The 20,917-nt window shown below is 57.1% G+C and overlaps 2 protein-coding genes across 5 annotated transcripts; one reads left to right on the top strand and one right to left on the bottom strand.

Annotated features, from left to right (window-relative positions):
- Positions 1–1,863: 1,863 nt before the first annotated feature.
- LOC138984363 (collagen alpha-1(I) chain-like) lies at positions 1,864–11,697 on the bottom strand. Its single transcript, XM_070358192.1, has 6 exons — positions 11,582–11,697; positions 8,472–8,838; positions 7,915–8,415; positions 4,476–4,616; positions 2,479–2,566; positions 1,864–2,177 (listed from the first exon to the last, which is right to left on the bottom strand). The coding sequence occupies exons 1-5, from the start codon at positions 11,695–11,697 to the stop codon at positions 2,519–2,521; spliced, it is 1,173 nt and encodes a 390-aa protein (XP_070214293.1). The 3' UTR covers positions 1,864–2,177; positions 2,479–2,518.
- FURIN (furin, paired basic amino acid cleaving enzyme) lies at positions 7,502–20,625 on the top strand. Of its 4 annotated transcripts, none has more exons than XM_070358319.1 (16): positions 7,502–7,614; positions 11,857–12,197; positions 12,545–12,643; positions 12,730–12,825; positions 13,132–13,260; positions 13,347–13,423; positions 13,713–13,801; positions 14,767–14,939; positions 15,454–15,666; positions 16,666–16,766; positions 16,883–16,986; positions 17,076–17,193; positions 17,296–17,475; positions 17,901–18,025; positions 18,138–18,248; positions 18,474–20,625. In XM_070358319.1, the coding sequence occupies exons 2-16, from the start codon at positions 12,021–12,023 to the stop codon at positions 19,073–19,075; spliced, it is 2,394 nt and encodes a 797-aa protein (XP_070214420.1). In that variant the 5' UTR covers positions 7,502–7,614; positions 11,857–12,020; the 3' UTR covers positions 19,076–20,625. The 4 variants fall into 4 exon arrangements, with proteins under 4 accessions (XP_070214420.1, XP_070214418.1, XP_070214421.1 ...); XM_070358317.1 differs by lacking the exon at positions 7,502–7,614 and adding an exon at positions 8,267–8,407; XM_070358320.1 differs by lacking the exon at positions 7,502–7,614 and adding an exon at positions 8,267–8,407 and having other exon boundaries at positions 18,138–18,244; positions 18,474–18,927.
- Positions 20,626–20,917: the final 292 nt, after the last annotated feature.

Genomic DNA, 20,917 nt, shown 5'->3' with positions numbered 1-20,917 from the left:
TCATTTCAGCATGCAGGATCTTTAGTTGCGGCAAGTGGGATCTAGCTTCTTGACCAGAACCTGGGCCCCCTGCTTTGGCAGCACAGTCTTAGCTACTGAACCACCAGGGAAGTCCCTGGGCTCCCATTCTTACCCACCTGCCCTGATGTGTCTTCTCTCCTACGGTAGTCAGAGGGTCTTTGAAAAAGGTAAATTAGTAAAATTTCCCACTGTTCAGTTCAGTGTCCCACCCAGCCTGCTACACGCAGCGTGGTCTAGCCTAGCTGACCACTCTCATCCCTCTCTTCCTTCTGTCACCCTCTCCCCCAGTGCTCCGGAGAAGTGTCTGCTCTCCAAGTGCACAAGCTTACTCACCAGGCTCGTGCACTATTTTCCTCCACTAACTGCCTGGGATGCCCTCTTGCCAGATCGTCACACCTTTATCTCTTATTTGAGCTTCTGCTCAAATATCACCTTCTCAGAGAAGCCTTCCCTCAAAGAAGACCGCCCCAGGGATAGTACCTTCCCGTCCTCCAGGTACTACTACACCACCCTCTGTTATTTTGTTTCAGAGTACTCACCATGATCTGAACTTCTTATTTGCTTACTGAGCTGTGCTGGGTCTTAGTTGTGGCATGCTGAATCTTCCATCTTCATTGCAGCACTCAAAATCTTCAGCTGCAGTGTGTGGGATCTAGCTCCCCGAACAGGGATCAAACCCTGGGCCCGCTGCATTGGGAATTCAGAGTCTTAGCCACTGGGCCAGCAGGGAAGTCTCCACTGAAGCCTCCACTGAAGTTCTCAGGAGCCTAGAGTGAAGAGGGGGAGCAAGGTTCAGACCTTTGTGACAGGGATGTTATGTGTGACCATAAAAATCTCCGTTTGTGCAGGGTTGATTGTGCTCTGGGCATTTCCTTCCTTCAATCCTCGGACATTGATTGAGCACCTGCTGGGTGCAGGATCTCCTCCAGGGTTCCACTTGTGAGGGCGGCAGACAGCAGGCTAACTAAACCAGTTTATAAGAGAAGCTCAGGGACTTCCCTGGTGGTCCAGTGGCTAAAACTCCATGCTCCCAGTTCAAAGGGCCCATGGTTCAACCCTTGGTCAGGGAACTAGATCCCACACGCTGCAACTAAAAATATTCCCCATACTGCAAGGAAGACCAAAAATCTCGCGTGCCGCAACTAAGACCCGATGCAGCCAAGTCAATAAATACATTTTGGTTTTTAAAATAAGAAAGGCACTTGAACTGTTGCCGAGATGCCCCTCACTGTTGGCCATCCCCAGCTCTTCTTCCTGGGCACCTTGGCACCCCTCCCTGCAGAGGACACCCCCTGGGCACAGTGGCTGCTGGCACCTTTCCTGTGCAGCCAACTCCTGTAAAGGCTCTCTGCTCCCCAGCTGCGGCAGCCCCACTGAGGGATAACACCGGCCCTCCTCCAGGTATTAACTGGCTTTTCCCCCAGCAATGTTTGTTTTAGGGATTAAAGGCAGTGGAGGAGCCTGTAATTTCCAGATTCATCTGTTCCTTTCCTGGCAGCCAGCACTAGAGTTGTTATTTCTTTTCCCCAAGCCCCTGATAATACCGTTCCAGACACGTTGGTCTGATAGCATCATCCAACAGAAAAACTCTCCAGTGTTTCCTCTAAGCCAGCGGACAGACTCTCGCTGGCTTCATGGAAAGACACTGGAGCTGAATGTTCTTGCCATCATTTTCCCCTCCTTCTTAGATATGCCTGGAGGTCCATGATCATTTTCTCCTGTTTTCCGTTTCCTTTTTAAGGACTACAGTGACTGTTCCACCCCACCATTCATCTGGCACAGTCAAGAAATGACTACTTCATGGTAGCACACTTCCAAAATAATGCTTTTCAAGCACTAAAATGTTAAACAATGAACACATTTTATTTATTTTTTATTGGGTATTCGTTGCTGTGCATGGACTCTTCTCTAGTTGAGGTGAGCAGGGGCTACTCTCTAGCTGCAGCGCTCAGGCTTCGCGTTGCCGTGGCTTCTCTTGTTGGGGAGCACGGGCTCTCGAGTGCTCAGGCTTCGGTAGTTGGCAGCACGTGGGCTCAGTAGTTGTGCAACCTGGCTTAGCTGCTCTGTGGCAAGAGGAATTTTCCCAGACCAAGAATTGAACACATGTCCCCTGGATTGACAGGTGGATTCTTATCCACTGAGCCACCAGGGAAGTCCTGAAATACATTTTAAAAATAACTTTATTGACATATAATTGACACATGATAAACTGCATATATTTAAGACATGCGACTTGATCCATTTTTGTTTGTTATTTTTGTTTTTCTTTTTTTATTCTGATGACTTGATCCACTTTGACATTTGTGAATACCCTGGAATCATCACCACAATCCAGGTAATGAACAGATCTGTCACTCCCCAAAGTCTCCTCCGCCCCACCCTTCTTCCCTCAGCCACCACTTCTGTCTGCTTTCCAAATACATATTTAATGCAGAGCTGTCTCACCCGCTTCCCCACCTCAGTAAACAGAGTGTGATCGACGTGATGGTTCCTCTCCTCAATTCAGCATTATCATTAACGTTCTTGAGAGCCATGTCCTCAGATGCTGGGGAGATACATAAGATTGTTTGCCCTGAACACTAAACGGCCCCATTGTTGCCCTTCCCTGCCAGGTGGTTTGGGGTTGGGAGTTTTCTCTCTTGCTGCCAGCTGTCTCGGTGCAGTTCCTGGTACACAGCCCATGCCGCCCGGAACCCTGGCACACCAACCCTCTCCCGAGTCCTCCCACTCCTCACTCTGAACCAGTGGTTCTCAGTCAGGGGCAGTTTTGTACCCCGCTGTGGGGACATTTGACAATGTCTCAAAACATTTTATGGAGAAGGAAATGGCAACCCTCTCCAGTATTCTTGCCTGGAGAAGCCCATGGATAGAGGAGCCTGGCGGGCTCCATAGGGGAAAGTTAAGTCCATGGGGTCGCAAACAGTCGGACACGACTGAGCGACTAAACACACATGAGACATTTTTGGTTGTCATAATGTTGCAGGAAGGGGGACCCATTCCAGGGCCTGAGAGAGGGTTCCTGTCTAACACTCGGAAATGAATTGTCCAAGGAGACACACGAGCTGTCAAAGCAAGAGGCTATATTGGGAAGAGGAGGCCAGGTGGAGAGCAGGAGGGTGAGGGAAGCCAGGAGAACTGCTCTGCCGCGTGGCTCGCTGTCTCAGGTTTTATGGTGATGGGATTAGTTTCCGGGTTGTCTCTGGCCAGTCACTCTGACTCAGGGTCCTTCCTGGTCGCACATGCTTTGCTCAGCCAAGATGGATGCCAGCGAGGAGGCTTCTGGCAGATGGAAGGACATGTGGCATCTCCTTTGACCCTTTCCCGAACGCTTCTTGTTGGTGGTGGCTTATTAGTTCTGTGTTCCTTAGTAGGACCTCCTGTTGTAAAATAACTCACGCAAATGGTTACTATGGTGCCTGGCCAGGGTGGGCGGTTTCAGTCGGTGTGCTTCCCCTAACAATAATGGGGGTGGGGGTGCTACTGGCCCCTAGTGTTCAGAGACCAGGGATGTTGCTAAACCACCCTAGCATGCACAGGACAGTTTCCCAAACAAAGATAATCTGGCTCAAGATGTCAATAGTGTCGAGGTAGAGAAATCCTGTTCTGATAATAAAACTGATAGGAAAATTCAATAAGAAGTCATGTTAACTGATTGTTTTTACATTGTTGTATCAAGAGAGAGAAGGAAGGGCAGAGCTTTTTGGAGCTGCAAGGCAAGAGGGAAGGCGAAGCTTCAGGAAGCTCCTGGTGCGTATCCTTCTATCTTCCCCAGGGGTGGTCACTGGCTTCCTAAAGGCAAGTCCTAAGGGGCTCGGCTTGAGGTCCCAGGGCTTAGCATTCAGACTGCACCCAAAGCACCTATTTGTTGCCCAATCGTGGGCAGCACTGGCTGGGCAGTGAGGGCAAAGCAGAGACACAGAGCCGGCAGAAGGGAACCTTTAAGCTGAGCAGTGACTTGGGGATGCGGCAGAACCTGCAGGTAAAAGGTAAGCGTGGACCTAGCCTAATAATTAGGAATAGGAGAAGGGCTGGTCGAGCTGCGATCCTGTCCCAGCGTGACCAGATACATCACCGCCAGATCACTCCTCACTCCTCCCCCCTCCCACACAGACATCCAGTTTGCCTGTCGTATAAAGGAGGTTTTCCCAAAGCGGTTTAGCTAGAACTGGAAGGACCCTGCCCTGTGACGGGACAGGAGGAGCCTGACTATTGTCTCAGCAGCGCTCAGGATGGACCCCAGGTGTTCTGGAGCTAGTTGGTGAAGTATGGGCATGCTTTATTCAGTTTTGCATGACTTAAATATTTTAATTATCTTATTCTAAAAGTTATTGCAGGAATTTCTGAGCATGCAGGTAAGCAAAAAGAAAACAACAGAAAGCTTTCAACTCCCGGTCTTTTAGAGAAAACCCCAATTAAATGTTGTTGTCTGCTCTTCCAGGCATGTGTGGATGTACCGGGTGTTGGTGGAGGTGGACTTCCCTGTCCATCCAGTGGTTAAGACTCTGAGCTTCCGCAGGGGGTGAGCGTTCCATCCCTGGTTGGGGAACTAAGATCCTGGATGCTTTGTTTGATCCTGAAGACTTTGTTTGAGGTGTCTGAGAGAGGGAGGAAGAGATTTTGAGAGGAAGGGACACCCCGGAGCACTCTAAGGGGACAATGGGAGTGCCTGAGGTAAGGGTGAATGGGTGGATTTTATCATAGGACACCAGTTGCTCTTGGAGGTCTCCCCAGATTGCTTAGTCGTGTCTGACTTTTTGTGACCCCCAAGGACTTTAGCCCATCAGGCTCCTCTGTACATGGGATTCTCCAGGCAAGAATACTGTAGTGGGTAACCATTCCCTTCTCCAGGGGATCCTTCTGGCCCAGGAATCAAATCCTGTCTTCTGTATTGCAGGCAGATTCTTTACTGTCTGAGCCACCTGGCTGTATATGTGTACTCAGTCATCTCCAACTCTTTGTGACTGTATGGGCTATAGCTTTCCAGGTTCCTCTGTCCATGGGATTCTCCAGGCAAGAATACTGGAGTGGGTTGCCATGCCCTTCTCTAGGGGATCTTCCTGGCCAAGGGATCGAACCCGAATCTCCTGTGTCTCCTGCATTGCAGGCAGATTCTTTACCCAGTGAGCCACCTGGGAAGTCAAGCCACCTGGCTGGTTAGCCTCAAATCCAGGGATAAAGAAAGGCCTGGTTGGACCCTTCTTCCGGCCCCCTGCTAGGAAGGTGGGAACTGCTCACAGCCCGTTCCTCCTTCTGGCCTTACCCACTAGGTCCTGTTCAACCCCACAGGTTGTCCCCCCCACCCCCCACCCCCCACTGCCAGGCTTCTGTCACTTGGTGTCCCTGTCCTAATAACTGCTGTGTAAAACTGATAACTTGTCCAGAGGCCCGTGAGCTTACTGAGGCCCCAAGTCAGGGGACCTGGGCAGGCAGTTTAGGTCCTTCAGGCCTTAAGCCTCAGATAAATTCTTGGGAGTGATAAAGAGAACAAAACCTGCCTTTAGGACTTGCTCCAGGAGATAAAGGAAGAAGTTGACTAGCAGTCACCAGCTGTGGCAAGGCGGGATTCTCTCCAGAGGGTTTTTTTCAAGGGGAGTGGCTTCCATTCTTTTTTTTTTTTTTGGCCTGGCCGAGCAGCTTGCAGGACATCTTAAGTTCCCTGACCAGGGATCGAACCTGTGTCCCCTGCAGTGGAAGCACAGGGAAGTCCCTCCACATTCTTTTTTAACAACCGAATTGCTGTAAAATACAACCCTAAAATAGGAGCAAGACTAAGGTGGGGATGCCCTGGGACAGGCTCTCAGTCCTCTCCTCCCCTCGGTGATGCCCCTCTGAATAACAGTTTAAAGAATCCTCCTTATCCCAAAGGCAGTGTTGGAGGCACAGGCTGGTGGGAGAAACTGGGGCTTCAATGCCCCTTCCTCCTCCCCAGACCCACTGCAGCTTCCCTGGGCCAGCCTCCAGGACGGGTGGGGCACCGAGAGGCAGACAGCCCTGCTTTCTTTCCGGGCTGACTTTTCTTGTAGGCCAGGGGACGAGTGGGAAGGGCACAGAGGGACTCAGAGGCTAGGTGGGGCCAGCTCAGTCCCTGTTTCCCCTCAACAGGGCTCTCTTGCTCACAGACTTAGGAAGAACCGTGACTCACTTCCTGCCTAGTTCTGACTGCAGAAGCATTGTTTTCCCAACTGTAGCTGGGGCTGCTGGTTGGGGCTACCCTGGGGTGGCCCTGAGGAATCTCTGCTCCCTGATGACTGTGGTGGGAAGAGCAGTTCCCATTCAGAAAGAGGGCCAACCGGACTCACCTTCCCGCTCAAATTTCTGAACCCCACATTCTTCCCCGAGTTTCTAGGTTTTGTGCTGTTTGTATAGGTACCCAAATCATATGTTATCTCACTGGTTCAATATTATTTCCATTTTACAGAGGGGTAAATTGAGGCTCTGAGAATTAAGGTGTTGTCACTGTTGTTCAGTTGCTAAGTCCAACTCTTCTCGATCCCATGGACTGCAGCATGCCAGGTTCCTCTGAACTACATTATCTCCCGAAAAGTAAAAGTGTTATGTGCTCAGTCGTATCTGTTTGCGACCCCGTGGACTGTAGCCCACCAGGCTCCTTTGTCCATGGAGTTTCCCAGGCAAGAATACTGGAGTAGATCAACATTTCCTATTCTGTCTCCCTACTATCTCCCAGAGTTTGCTCAAATCATTGTCTAAGGTTGGCACAGTTTAAAATAGGGCCACTACGACTTGAACTCAGGTTTGGGGGTTGACTGTCACCTACTGAGTTACTTTACAAATGCTACTAACTTCTCTGGGCCTCAGTTTCCTCCTGTGTAAAGCACAGATAGTGATACATGAAAGCTGCCTAAAGGAAAACTATATCCACCTTGCAGGATCCATGGTAAGCATGGAGCAAGTTAACACATGGGAAAGAGCTCAGAATATCCTAATCCATTTTCCTCATCATCCCCAAACCTGTACTGAAGAGGTCACAGGATAACACTGTTCTGCCAGGTTATCTCAACGAGGACAGGAAGGGATGGGCAGCTACTGCTCTGTGACCTTAAAATAACCCAGCCTGTGGAGCTCTTGGCCACACTTCCCCTCTTTTCTTTCTCAGCTCAAGCAGTGATGGCCTCAGCCAAGTAGCACAGACGTTTTCTAGGGCAGGGACCCAGGGAGGGAGAGGAGCCGGTTGGTATATTGCAAAGAGCTCAGATGCAGGCTCTGCCAAAGCTCCAGATCTCTTCTGGGATCTGAGGCCTGTTAGTTGTGGGACCTTCAGCAAATTATTTAAACCTTGTGTGCCTCAGTTTTCTTATCTGTAAAATGGGATTAATAATGTCAGCCTGAAAGGATTAAGCGGATTAAATAATGTACATAAGAAGGAAATAATATAAAGTGATTGACCTGGTGCCTGGCAGGCAGTTGGAGTTGAAAAAAAAAAAAAGTTTAAAAAAATTAAAAGGGGATGGGCTAGTTGTTCTGCTCATCCACCTGTCTATATAAATGCAAATAAAGTAGTGAGTCTTCTAACTGTAGGCCACGAGGAAGTTTGCCCAGACGCGGTGAAGCCCGACCTCAAGGAGGGTACTCCAGGTGCGTCATCCCAGGGCACTTAACCCGGTCGTGCCCAAACTCGTGGCTTAGGTGTGGGGAAGTGGCGGGGGGTGGGGGAGAAGCCCAACTCCCCCAGAATTAGGCCGAGACTGGGCTCAGAGTGACGCCTCGAGTCCTTCCCAAACCCTGCCCCGGGTGCCGAGTTCAGGTCTCCGCCGCCGGCCCAGGGAGCTCGCGGGGCTAACAGCGGAGCCCGGGGGGCGGGGGCGCTGGCAGTGCGGCCTGGGGGACCCGCCGAGCGGCTGCGAGGGCTCTGGGATCGCCGGCCCCACTTCCTACCTCTGCCCCAAGCTGCAGCCGGAGGCGGCAGGCGCCCCGGAAGGCCTCGGGGCCCCGGCGCTCCTGCTCGGAACGCGGGCCAGGGCCCGGGCGGCATGGGCGGCGCGGCGGGCCGGGCCGGCGGGGCGGCGGCGGCCTGGAGCGCGGAGGTGGCGCCGCGAGGGGGAGGGGCGCGGCGGCGGAGGAGGAGGAGCCCGGGCCGCCGCAGCCGCTGACAGCGGCCCGAGTAAACAAGCCGCGCCGCCGCGGCCCGGCCGCTGCCCCCGCCCGCGCCGGAGCCGGAGCCGGAGCCGAGGCCGAGCCCTGCCCTGGTCGCCGGCCCGGCCGAGGCCGCGCCGCCGCGCCTCCCCGCCTCTGCGCGGTGACGCTGCTGCCGGGCGCGGGGACCGCGCCGAGCCCAGGCCCCCCGGAGCCGGGCTCTCCGCTCGGCCGAGGGGCGCCTGAGCCGCCCCGGCGCTCGCCTGGAAAAGTTTCCCCGCCCGGGTTCCCTAGGGTAAGCAGCTAGGGCGCGGGGCCCCGGGGGGAGGCAGCGCGCCGGGAGCCGGGCCCGAGGAGACTGGGCCGCTCTGCCGGAGGAGCAGGCTCCGCGGCCCGAGCGCCCAGGCCGGGGGAGGGTCGGGGTCGCTGGCGCGGAGGCAGCCCGGGCCCCGATGCCCGCCCGGCTTTTGGAACTGGCCCGCGGGCCGGCGCGGAGGGTGGAGCCGCGGGGAGCAGGAAGGGCATCCCGCAGCCCACCTGAGCGCGCCGGGCCCCCGCGGGTGCCGGTGCTCTTCCGCTTGGGGCGGGGGCGAGCCCTCTGACCCCAGGAAGCGCCCGCGGGGGCCCCGCCGGGGGCGGGATGGGGAGAGGATTCCAGAGGCGCCGGGTGCTCCCGCCTCCCCGCCGTCCTTGGGGGCAGCCACCGCCGGCTCGCCCACTCCGTGGCTGAGGGGGTGGGGGGGTGGAGCGGCTGCTCGCGGCGGAGGGGATTATTCGCCGCCGGGGCCTCGTCCCCGCTCGCACACCTGGGCGGCGAGACACTCAGGTGCGGGGTCTGCGGGAGTGGGGAGGCTGGCTCCCGCGAAGGCCTGGCCGAGGCCCCTGCTGCCCCCGTGGGGTGGCCTGCGTGCCAGACAGGTCTTAACAGCAGTCGGTTGTCAGGTCAGTGCCTCCTTCCCGCCGTCCGCTCACCCCTTACCCCGGGGATGAAGACCCTCCTCCACAGGAGGGTGTCGAAATTCTTTCTGCCTCGGGAAATGGGAGGGAAACCCAGGTGATGTGGCCTAGTGAGGGCTGGGCAGCCGCTGGCCAGGTGTGGAGACAACCGAGGAGAGGAGCCAAGCTTGACTCTGACTCCTGTTCTAGAGCCGCCCAAGTTTTACGATGTCCTATATTGGGCTTCCACATAAGATTTAATTTTTTTTTTTTTTAAGAGGATTCTGTGGCTTTCAAAAAAAGTTTGAAAACCTCTGGTCTAGCAGTTTTTACCACCTAGGAAAACTGAGGCCCAGACAGAGAGAGGAAGTGACCTAAGATCACACAGCAAATGAGTAGCTGAGCAAAGGCTGGGATTCAGAATTTCAGCAGAGCCATCAGCTCCTGCCACAGGAGCTGGTTTGGTGTCTCTGCTGGAAGGAAGGAACCAGTTTTCCCAGGCAGCCCTGACCACGCCAGACCCCTGATGCCTGGGAAACAGCAGCTGGACCTGGGTGAGGTTCAGTTCGGATGCCTTGGAGAGGCTGGCTGCGTCGGGAGGTTCCTGGGGCGGGAGAAGAGAACACAGCCAGGAGAAGCACCCACAGGTCTCTCTGTGGCCAAGCCTGGAGTGGAGCCCCATAGAGGGCTTCACAGGAGGCTGGAAATACGGCAAGCCTACCAGTTTGAGCTGAACAGGGACTCAGAGGGTGAGTCAGAGTCTAGGATGGGGGTGGGGAGAAGAAGCCCATTCATTTATTGTTCTCAGCGCCTGTTCTTTGAGGTGGGGGCCATCCTCCCTGCTTCCAGGATGCTGAGGCAGGGCTGTCTGGGGCTTCAGGCTCCGTGGAAGCCATATCCACGGCTCAGCGTGTCTGGGGATGATGAGCAGATGGAGGCCAGTCCTTTCTTGGAGGATTGTTTGGTTGTGCCTGAAGCCCGCTTCCTTTTTGGGTCCTGCAAGGTAATTAAATAATCACCTTTATCACCAAGCAGCTGCGGTTCGCCCACAATATGCCAGAACTTGGGCTAGACCCAGATGAACCCAGTCTTGATGTGTGTATGGGGGGATTCCAGTATGGCTCATAGCATTGTGGTCAGGAGGTGGCCTTGCTTGACATCTGAACCCAAGAGGCAGCTCTTGTGTCAGAAAGGGGAGACGAGAACTTGTTTCTGTAAGGCCCTGCCCCTAGGGCTCTACATCCTCTGTTAAGTGAGGGCACGGGGCCCCTTCAGCGCCCGCCACCCTCAACCCTCACCCTCCCCAAGGGCTGCCCAGCCTTTGCTCAGACAGCTCTCTGGAACTTGGTCGCCCAAGGCATCATGGGGCAGTGGCTTCCCGGCCCGTCGGGAACCCTATGGACTCTGCCCATCGAGGGTGAGGAGGAGCTGCCTTGTGGATGCCTCCTGCCATCAGCTGTCAGGTTATTTTGGTGTAAACTGAAAATACTCCAGGAATTATGAGTTGAAGCTCTCCAGCCTGCAGGGTGGGAGTGCAGGAGGAGCGTGCAGGAAGGCTGGGGGTGCTGAGGGCAGCCCCGGGCAAAGTGAGTTTTCCCAGTGATGAGCCTTCTGGTCCGCCTCCCTAGGCCCTGGATGGGCTGGGAGCTTCACTCTGCTGTCCAACAGAGTGACGTCCTGTGGGGCCGGGCCCCAGGAGGGGTGGGGGCATCCGGGGCTGTGTGGGCAGTCTCGACAAGCTTGGCATTGAGGCGGGACACCTCCAGGACCTTCCCCAGCTTCTCCCCACCCCAGGGGTAGGCTTCTGGCTAGCCAGGGGCCCTGTGTGGGGACAGTTATGTGGCCCCAGGCAGAGAGGTCCCGCTCTCTGTTTGCCGAAGGAGGAAAAACAACACGCAGACTATTGATTCAGCCTCACCTTAGCACTCCTGGCTCAGCAGCCAGTGTTTGCCCTGGCTGCCTGGGCTCGGATGATGCAAGGCTGGTGGGCGTGGAGCCACCAAAGGGGGCTGCTGGAGGCCTCCAGGCCAGGGCTGGGTGGCCCTGTCATCTCCGAGGAAACTGTGTAAAAAGAGAGCCTGGGCCCCCTGACTTTGCTGATGGCCTGGGCCATAGAGGGAGGGTGAAGCCACTGTGATCCCCTTTCCCTTGCTCAGCCCCCGGAGCCCACACCCCATCTTAGGCGGCCCCCCTCTTTCTTGCCAGAGGCTATGAGTCTTTGCAGGTAACTCCCCACGGCTGGGTCTGAACCAGGAAGCCCTAGTGAGCTGTGTAGATGCCGCCGATTAAAAAACTTTAAAAGTCAACATTTTATCCTTTTACAAAATGTACCTGAGTCATTTGGAAAATATACAGTGACACGAAGAAGAAAATAACCGTTACTTGTAATTATCACTGTCTTGAGAAAACCATTGTCAGCATGTGTCCTTCCAGATTATGTCCTGTGGTTTTATATAAATATACGTGTATGTGTATAAATAGTTTCTTTCAAAACAAAAACAGGATTGTGGGTACCTGCTGCTTTATACCCCACCTTTTGGACTTAGATTCTGGGAAGCATTTATTCAGTTGTTGCTTCTGGTTTGGAGTGACTCGAGCCTCGATCCTCTTCTTCCCACTTCCGTATTCCTGCGTGTGGAAGGGGTCCATCGCTCCATCTATCTGGCTGACCTTGGGGGGCCAGGTTTTCACTCCTCACCCCCCAGAGGCCCTTTCAGGCCTGGAGTGAGCTGAGGGGTGGGAAGGCAGCCATAGTGCATGCCCAGGGAGGGACTGACTCTCCGCCTTTCCCTCCCTTGTTCCCCTCAGAGCCGGCAGCCTGCCTCCTTCCTGCACAGCCCTGCCCGTCCCGGCCCCATGCCCCCACCAGTCAGCCCCGGGCCACAGGCAGTGAGCAGGTACGCCGGAGCCCAGGCCCTGTGACCAGGCCAAGGAGACGGGGGCTCCGGGGTCCCGGCCACCTGTCCCCCCCCATGGAGCTGAGGCCCTGGTTGTTCTGGGTGGTAGCAGCAGCGGGAGCCTTGGTCCTGCTGGTGGCCGATGCCCGCGGAGAGAAGGTCTTCACCAACACCTGGGCCGTGCACATTCCTGGAGGCCCAGCCGTCGCTGACCGTGTGGCACGCAAGCATGGCTTCCTCAACCTGGGCCAGGTAGGTGTTGCTCCCTCTGGCTGGCCTCGGCACAGGACGTCACCTGGGGGTGGGGCCTGTGGGGGCAGGTGTTCCTGCACCTGGCGTGGAAGAGAGACGAGGCTCGTCCTTCCCTTGGGCTTCTAGCTTAGGTTGCTCAGTGGACTGGTGCGTCCCGGGAGGTGGGGGTGGGTGAGGCCCCCTCAGCCCCCTGCACCTTCTTACTGGGTCCTGGGCAGGGACCGGATGCCCACCACCCAGCCTGCCATCCTGAGCCTCCCCTTGCAACTGGTTGTCCACCCCCACCCCTCGCCTCCCCGGGAACTGACAGATGGAAAGCCCAGCTCAGTCTCCCTGCTTTGTTACAGATCTTCGGTGACTATTACCACTTCTGGCATCGAGCGGTGACAAAGCGGTCCCTGTCTCCTCACCGCCTGCGGCACAACCGGCTGCAGCGGGAACCTCAAGTGAGTGCAGCCCCAGCCCCTCCCGCCGCCAGCTTTCCCCTTCCCTCGTCCTCCTCCCACACCGTCTTCCCCTCACTGCCTCACAGGTTAAGTGGCTGGAGCAGCAGGTGGCAAAGCGACGGGCCAAACGGGACATATACCAGGAGCCCACGGACCCCAAGTTTCCCCAGCAGTGGTACCTGGTACGTGGCCTCCCCGGCTGCCTCCACCCGTCCATCTGTCCACTCAGGGTTCCATGAGCAGGCAAGGCTGACTCTGAGGCCTCCTGTCAGTCTTCCTCTGTCTGCTTCCTCTGTCTTTTTCTTGCCCATCCTGCTAAGCCTTGGGGAGTGCCCTCCCAGAGTTCTTGATAATTCCAGGGAGCCCAGTGGTGGCATCTCAGGAGCAGGGGCAGGTGGAGAAGGGGCTTGTGGAACGGCAAAGGGACCTTACCTAGCAACCAACCTCGTCTCCTAAGTGCTGGGTAATGGGGGTGGGTGTCTCTGCAGTCTGGCGTCACCCAGCGGGACCTGAATGTGAAGGAGGCCTGGGCCCAGGGCTACACGGGGCGTGGCATTGTGGTCTCTATCCTGGACGACGGCATCGAGAAGAACCATCCAGACTTGGCAGGCAATTATGTGAGGAGGCGGGGAGGGGAGTCCAGGGACGGTCCTGCTCTGCTGGAGTGTCCAGGCTGACCCTATGATGGCCACCTCCCTTCCAGGATCCTGGGGCCAGCTTCGATGTCAATGATCAGGACCCTGACCCCCAGCCCCGGTACACACAGATGAATGACAACAGGTAAGAACCGGTCCCTGGCCTCTGTCTCCCTTCTCATTTCCATCAAGGAAGCAGACGAGCCCCGTCCGAGAGGCTGAAGTCTTTTCCGCAGTCCTGGTCTAGCTGGGGCGCTGCGGGAGGGTCTGGTCAGAGTGGAGAGTGTCTATGTATGTGTGTGGGGGTGGGGGGTTGTCTGTGCACAGACGTGGGACAGCAGGCTAAGGTGGAGGGGCGTGTGGCCCCTCCTGCTCTTCAGGCTGCCCCTGCCATGCTCGGTCCGCTGCTAATGCTGTGCTCTTGACCCCGGCAGGCATGGCACACGGTGTGCAGGAGAGGTGGCTGCGGTGGCCAACAATGGTGTCTGTGGCGTAGGCGTGGCCTACAATGCCCGCATTGGAGGTGGGTGTGGGCCTTAGCCACCCTGTCTTCAGGACCACCCTTTCTGGTGGATTCTTCTGTATTCACTTCCCATCCAACCCGTGTCCTCACTTTCCTGCCGTACATCCTTCTGACCACATGGCTCTTCTATAGAGGGTTCTTAGCAACTCAGAGGGGCTTCCCAGGTGGCTCAGCGGGTAAAGAATCTGCCTGCCAATGCAGAAGATGTGGGAGACTCAGGTTCGATCCCTGGGTGGGGAAGGCCACTCTCCCCGCAACCCCCCACAGAGGAGGGCATGGCAAGCCACTCTAGTATTCTCGCCTGGAGAATCCCATGGACAGAGGAGCCTGGGAGGGCCACAGGGCCACGAAGAGTTGCAGTTCAAAGAGCTGAAGGCATCGTCTTCTGCTGGTGGCCCTGTGCTGCAGGGCGGGAGGAGTGTTTATTTGTTTTTAATATTTATTTGACTGCATCAGATCTTAATTGTGGCACACCGGATGTTTCACTGCTGCACACAGACTCTAGTTGTGGTGGACTGGCCCAGTGGGTGTGCAGCGCTGGCTTAGTTGGGCTGTGGCATGTGGGATCTTAGTTCCCCGACCAGGGATCAAACTCATGTCCCCTGCATTGCAAGGCGAGTTCTGAACCAATGGACCACCAGGGAAGTCCCGGGGGGACCGTTTCTTAGCAGGAGTTGCCCCAAAACCTCATCTTCCACTCTGAAGGGCCTTGAGCTCCGTGCTCCTTTGAGACCCCAGAGATTTGTCCTAGTCCAAAATGTGTGGTTGAGGGCTGGAGAGATCTCCCCTTTCCCCTGGGTCTTGTCTTCAAAAGGCAGAGGCCACCCAAGAAGCCAGGGGCTCAGGGTTTCTTAGCACCAGCCTCTGCCCTCCCCTTCCGGGTGCAGGGCTGGATGTGCTCCTAGGGGTGCCCCTGACAGCTGGACCCACGCAGCCTCTCTCTCCCTGCCCCCCTCTGTGGCCAGGGGTGCGCATGCTGGATGGCGAAGTGACAGATGCCGTGGAGGCACGCTCGCTGGGCCTGAACCCCAACCACATCCACATCTACAGTGCCAGCTGGGGCCCCGAGGATGACGGCAAGACCGTGGATGGGCCAGCCCACCTGGCTGAGGAGGCCTTCTTCCGGGGGGTCAGCCAGGTGAGGTGGGGGTCCTGTCCCAGCCCTGGAAACCAGGCCCGGCCTCAGGGGGCAAAGTAGGCACTGTCTTTGCCATGCTTCGCCTTTGTGTTTTTCTGTTGCTATTTATTTACTCTTGTGTTTAATTTATACAAAGCACGTTTATTAAAACGTGAAGGACAGGAAGAGAAAAGTAAATGCTAATTGCCCATAACTCCCACTCCAGTATTCTTGCCTGGAGAATCCTCATGGACAGAGGAGACAGTGCATGGAGTCACACACAACAGAGTGACTAAACATAGCACGCAGCATCACTCTCCAGAATCACTACTCTGAAGATTTTGGTAGTGGACTGGGTCTCTGTGTAAAGAGAGATGAGAGAGATCTACCAGGGGTCTCCTTGGGGGAAGGGGCTGGATAGAGCGTCGCTGGAGAAGGATGCTTCAGCCTTCCTAGTCTCAAGCAGCATCTTCCCACCAGGCCCTCCCTCCCCTAAGTCCTGTTCTTGTGTGACCCCAACCTGTTCTGTCCACAGGGCCGCGGGGGTCTGGGCTCCATCTTTGTCTGGGCCTCGGGGAACGGGGGCCGGGAACATGACAGCTGCAATTGCGACGGCTACACCAACAGCATCTACACGCTGTCCATCAGCAGCGCCACACAGTTCGGCAACGTGCCCTGGTACAGTGAGGCCTGCTCGTCCACGCTGGCCACCACCTACAGTAGTGGCAACCAGAATGAGAAGCAGATCGTGAGTCTCTTCCCAGGAGGGGGCTGGGGAAATGGGGCTGCTCGCTTTCTGGCTCTGCCCGGGGCCGCCTTTCTGACCCTATCTGCCTTCTACCCACACGTGGCTGGGCGGTGGTGGCGAAGGCATCATGGGATGGGAGCTAGGGGACCTCTCTAAGACTCTTGAGGGTCACGGAGCCACTGGTGAAGCCCTTGATAAGACTCTCCCTAAAAACATGCATCGCTCTCTTTTTTATTTATTTTAACAATCTATTTGGGCTTCCCTGGTGGCTCAGACAGTAAAGAATCTGCCTGCAATGCAGGAGACATGAGTTTGATCCCTGGGTGGAGAAGATCCCCTGGAGAAGGGAATGGCAACACACTCCAGCATTCTGGCCTGGAGAATGCCATGGACAGAGGAGCCTGGCAGGCTACAGTCCATAGGGTTGCAAAGAATTGGACACAACTGAGTGACCTATAATTTCATTTATGTATGTATTTTTGGCTGTCCTAGGTCTTTGTTGCTGCTCCGGCTTTTCTCTAGTTGTGACAAGCGGGGACTACTTTCTAGTTGCAATGGGAGGGCTTCTCATTTTGGTGGCTTCTCTTGTGGTGCATGGGCTTTAGGGTGCTTGGGCTTAAGTAGTTTTGGCATGTGGGCTCAGTACTTGTGGTGCACAGGCTTGGTTGCTCCACAGCATGTGGGATCTTCTCGACCCAGAGATTGAACCCATGTCTCCTGCATTTACAGGCGGATTCTGTATACCACTGAGCCACCAGGGAAGCCCTGCATTGCTCTCAGTGATCTCCAACCTTTAGTTCAGCCCTCTTATTCTTTGGGAAACTGAGGCCCAGAAAGAAACAGGCATTGTCCTGTTGGCAGTGAGTTAGCAAGGCAGCAAATGGGAACGAGGCATCTTGGCCCTGGCTCCCCAGGGCCTGTGGCCAGAGGGAGGGCAGCCAGGTGGCCCCTCTGGTGTCCTCCCCACGTCACATGCCCAACGTCATCATCCTCCTGTAGGTGACCACTGACCTGCGGCAGAAGTGTACAGAGTCTCACACGGGCACCTCTGCGTCTGCCCCACTGGCAGCAGGCATCATCGCTCTCACCCTGGAGGCCAAGTGAGTGGTGGGGACCGAGGGGCGAGCCTGTCCCCACTAGCGCCCCCTGCAGGGCAGCCCTCGGACTCCAGCCGGAGTCTCTGAAGAGACTGAGCCTTTCGGTCCCTCCTTTGCAGTAAGAACCTCACTTGGCGGGACATGCAGCACTTGGTAGTCCGGACCTCAAAGCCAGCCCACCTCAACGCCAACGACTGGGCCACCAATGGTGTGGGCCGCAAAGGTGAGGGCACCGTGCTCCCTGGGCTGGATTGAGGGTCCTGGGGGGCTGCTCTGTGCCCCCCAGCTGACCCCGTCCCTCATGCCCCACAGTGAGCCATTCGTACGGCTACGGGCTGTTGGACGCCGGCGCCATGGTGGCTCTGGCCCAGAACTGGACGACGGTGGCCCCTCAGCGGAAATGCACCATCGACATCCTCACTGAGCCCAAGTGAGGGCTGGATCCCGGCTGGGAGGAGGGGCAGGGTGGACCCAAGGGTCGCCGTGGTGCCTGCTGGCCCCCCTCTCACAGCCCATCACGTGCTCCTTGCAGGGACATCGGGAAGCGGCTGGAGGTGCGGAAGACCGTGACCGCCTGCCTGGGGGAGCCCAGCCACATCACGCGGCTGGAGCATGCTCAGGCACGGCTCACCCTGTCCTACAACCGCCGCGGTGACCTTGCCATCCACCTGGTCAGCCCCATGGGCACCCGCTCCACCCTGCTGGCTGCCAGGTACTTGCCCTCTCTCCCGCCCAGCCTGTCCTGTCCCTTGGGTCCACGTGCACTCACTCATGGACTCACACAGCACCGATGGTCCACAAATACTTCTCCATGGGGTAAACGCTGACGTTTCTGGGAGGGATGGTTTATGTCCTATGGGATTGTCCCATATTGCAGGAATCCCTGAGTCTACCCATGACATGCCACATCTGTGTGCCTCCCCATGTGTAGTCTGCATGTAGTTTTCCCTTGCATGTTTCCAGAATGTTCCAGCTGAGAACATTTGGCCTCCTGGGAAACAACCAGCAGGCATTTCTAGCCCAGCAGGGTTGGTGTGGCACCAGGGAAGTGTGTGTGGTCCGTGTGCTATGGGCTTGGCACCCCCTGGCTGGGGTCCCCCAGATGCTTCAGGCAGCCATGTGCACATTCCTCCCCAGGCCACATGACTACTCTGCAGATGGGTTTAACGACTGGGCCTTCATGACGACCCATTCCTGGGACGAGGATCCCTCTGGCGAGTGGGTCTTAGAGATTGAAAACACCAGTGAAGCCAACAACTATGGTATTGGGGGATGCTTGAGGGCTGGGGTTCCAGGAGAAGAACTGGCGGGGTCTGGGGGTGGTGGGCAGGCATGCTCCTGGTACCTCCTGACTTCTGCCACGCCCCTCAATAGGGACACTGACCAAGTTCACCCTCGTGCTTTATGGCACGGCCCCTGAGGGTTTGCCCACACCCCCTGAGAGCATCGGCTGTAAGACCCTCACTTCCAGTCAGGCCTGTGTGGGTGAGTCGTGGGCGCTGTAGGGTGTTGGGGACCTGAGACTTGGGGGGATAGAGGGTGCCTGTCCTAAAGGAGGAAAGGGGGTGTGAAGGGACATCCTGGGGCCCTGGGTTGGGTTCTGGGTCTGGGAGCTCCTGGGGACAGCAGTGACTGTGTCCAGGGCTGCAGGGCCTAGCAGCCTTGGCGGCCTGGCTGACGCCCACCTTCCCTCCCTCCCCGGCCCGGCAGTGTGCGAGGAAGGCTTCTCCTTGCACCAGAAGAACTGCGTCCAGCACTGTCCCCCAGGCTTCGCTCCCCAAGTCCTGGACACACACTACAGCACAGAGAACGACGTGGAGATCATCCGGGCCAGCGTCTGCACGCCCTGCCACGCCTCGTGCGCCACGTGCCAGGGCCCCGCCCCCACAGACTGCCTCAGCTGCCCCAGCCACGCCTCCCTGGACCCGGTGGAGCAGACGTGCTCGCGCCAGAGCCAGAGCAGCCGCGAGTCGCACCAGCAGCAGCCGCCGCCGCCCCCTCGGCCACCGCCCGCGGAGGTAGCGACGGAGCCGCGGCTGCGGGCGGACCTGCTGCCCTCGCACCTGCCCGAGGTGGTGGCCGGCCTCAGCTGCGCCTTCATCGTGCTGGTCTTCGTTACCGTCTTCCTGGTCCTGCAGCTGCGCTCGGGCTTCAGCTTCCGAGGGGTGAAAGTGTACACCATGGACCGCGGCCTCATCTCCTACAAGGGACTACCCCCTGAAGCCTGGCAGGAGGAGTGCCCGTCCGACTCAGAGGAGGACGAGGGCCGGGGCGAGAGGACCGCCTTTATCAAAGACCAGAGCGCCCTTTGACGAGCGCCTACTGCCCGCCCCTTCGAGCCCATCCCCTCCTTGGGCACTTTTTAATTCACCAAAGTATTTTTTTATCTTGGGACTGGGTTTGGAGCCCAGCCGGGAGGCAAGAGGGGCAGAAACGGCTTCCCACCCTACCCTTGGGCCCCCTGGCGGCCTGAGGTGGGCCAGCTGGGGGTGGGGGGATGGGGGGAGAGCCTGTCCCCACCCGCAGCAGCCCTCCATGTGGAGAAAGGAATGAAACCTTTGGGCAGCTTTCCAAGGTCCAGGCCCCAGCCAGAGCCCCCGGTGAAGAGGGGCGGCCCTCCCGGGATTCCTGACCGGAGCTGCGGCTCCTGCCTCTCCCCGTTCCTCTAAAGCAATAATGGGCCCCATCCAGGCAGCAGGAGACTGGCCTAGGGGGTATCGGAAGGAGGCGGCCACCTCTCTAAGGGCTTCTGCGTCCAGACCCTGTTCTGCATATCTGGTGAGCCTCAGGCAAAAGCAGTGAGCGAAGGAAGGGACCAAGGCAGGGCAGGCACTTCCGGGGCATGCACATGTGTGCCCATGTGCATTCGGCCCTTGGCCCACCTCCACTACAGCGGGCGGGCTGCCTGCCTAGCAAGGCTGGCCCGGCCCCAGGCTGGTGTGCTGACCACCCTCCCCTCTCTACACTCTCCCCTCCCCCCAGGGCCCGAGTCCCTGTTTTCTGAGCCCGGGGCTTTCTGGGCTGTTGGCACTCACAGCCCTGGAGCCCCTGGGTGGGTGGTGGGGAGGGACGGTGGCCCAGCCGGCCTCTCCCGCCTCCCACCCGATGCTGCTTTCCCCTGTGGGGATCTCAGGGGCTGTTTGAGGATATATTTTCACTTTGTGATTATTTCACTTTAGATGCTGTTTGTTTTTTTTTTTTTTTTTTTTTTTTTAACAGTGGTAGCAGCAGCTGGACCATCCACCCTCCCACACCCACTGTCCACCCTGCTGTTGCCCTCGGCTGCCCTGGGCCTGAGGTGTGGGGGGTGGGCTGCAGCTGAGCCCAGGATACTGACGAGGCATGCCAGGCCAAGTGGGCCCTAGGGAAGGAGGATCACGGTAGAAGGGGCAGGCTGTCGTCCATTTGAGATGGGGCTCGTCGTGCCAAGGGCTCATGGGTCACTAGTTCTCCAAGTGCCAGGGGTGGGCAGGCAGTGGCACCGAGCCCCCTCCAACACTGTGCCCTGGTGGAGAAAGCACTGACCTGTCCTGCCCCCCATGTCTCCCTCTTCTGACGTGCCTTTTGCACCCCTCCCATTAGGACAATCAGTCCCCTCCCATTTGGGAGCTCCCTTTTCTTTCTCTCCCCCAGCCCCTCCTGGCACCCAGCCACCTGCCCAGAGGTGCCCCCTCCTCTTCCCACACCTACCCCCACCCTCCCGTGGCCAGCCCAGCTGGTTTTGTAAGATACTGGGTTGGTGCACAGTGATTTTTTTTTTCTTGTAATTTAAACAGGCCCAGCATTGTTGGTTCTATTTAATGGACACGAGATAATGTTAGAGGTTTTAAAGTGATTAAACGTGCAGACTATGCAAACCAGACCTGGTCTCCAGTGTGTGATATTCTTCCTAGGACTGCGGGGCTGCATCCAGGATGGGGCGGGGGTGAAGGATGGGGAGAGTTATGTGCCCACATGATGTCCTGCCTGCTCTAGCTGCCCAAAGGCAATCTCCCGAGGGGTTTAGGAGGTGTGGAAGGGACAGTAGCTGGCAACAAGCCCCAGGGGTGGGACAGATGAAGCCCCAGAGTGGAAGCAGCTGAGCACTTACTTCCTCCGCCATAGGCCTTGGCTGCGGCTGGGTGGAGAGCGATGGCCCCGGGGTCCAGTTGCTC

The sequence above is a fragment of the Bos mutus genome, chromosome 21, assembly GCF_027580195.1.
Source record: "Bos mutus isolate GX-2022 chromosome 21, NWIPB_WYAK_1.1, whole genome shotgun sequence".
NCBI classification, from domain to species: domain Eukaryota; kingdom Metazoa; phylum Chordata; class Mammalia; order Artiodactyla; family Bovidae; genus Bos; species Bos mutus.
This window is presented reverse-complemented; position numbering and strand designations above follow the sequence as displayed.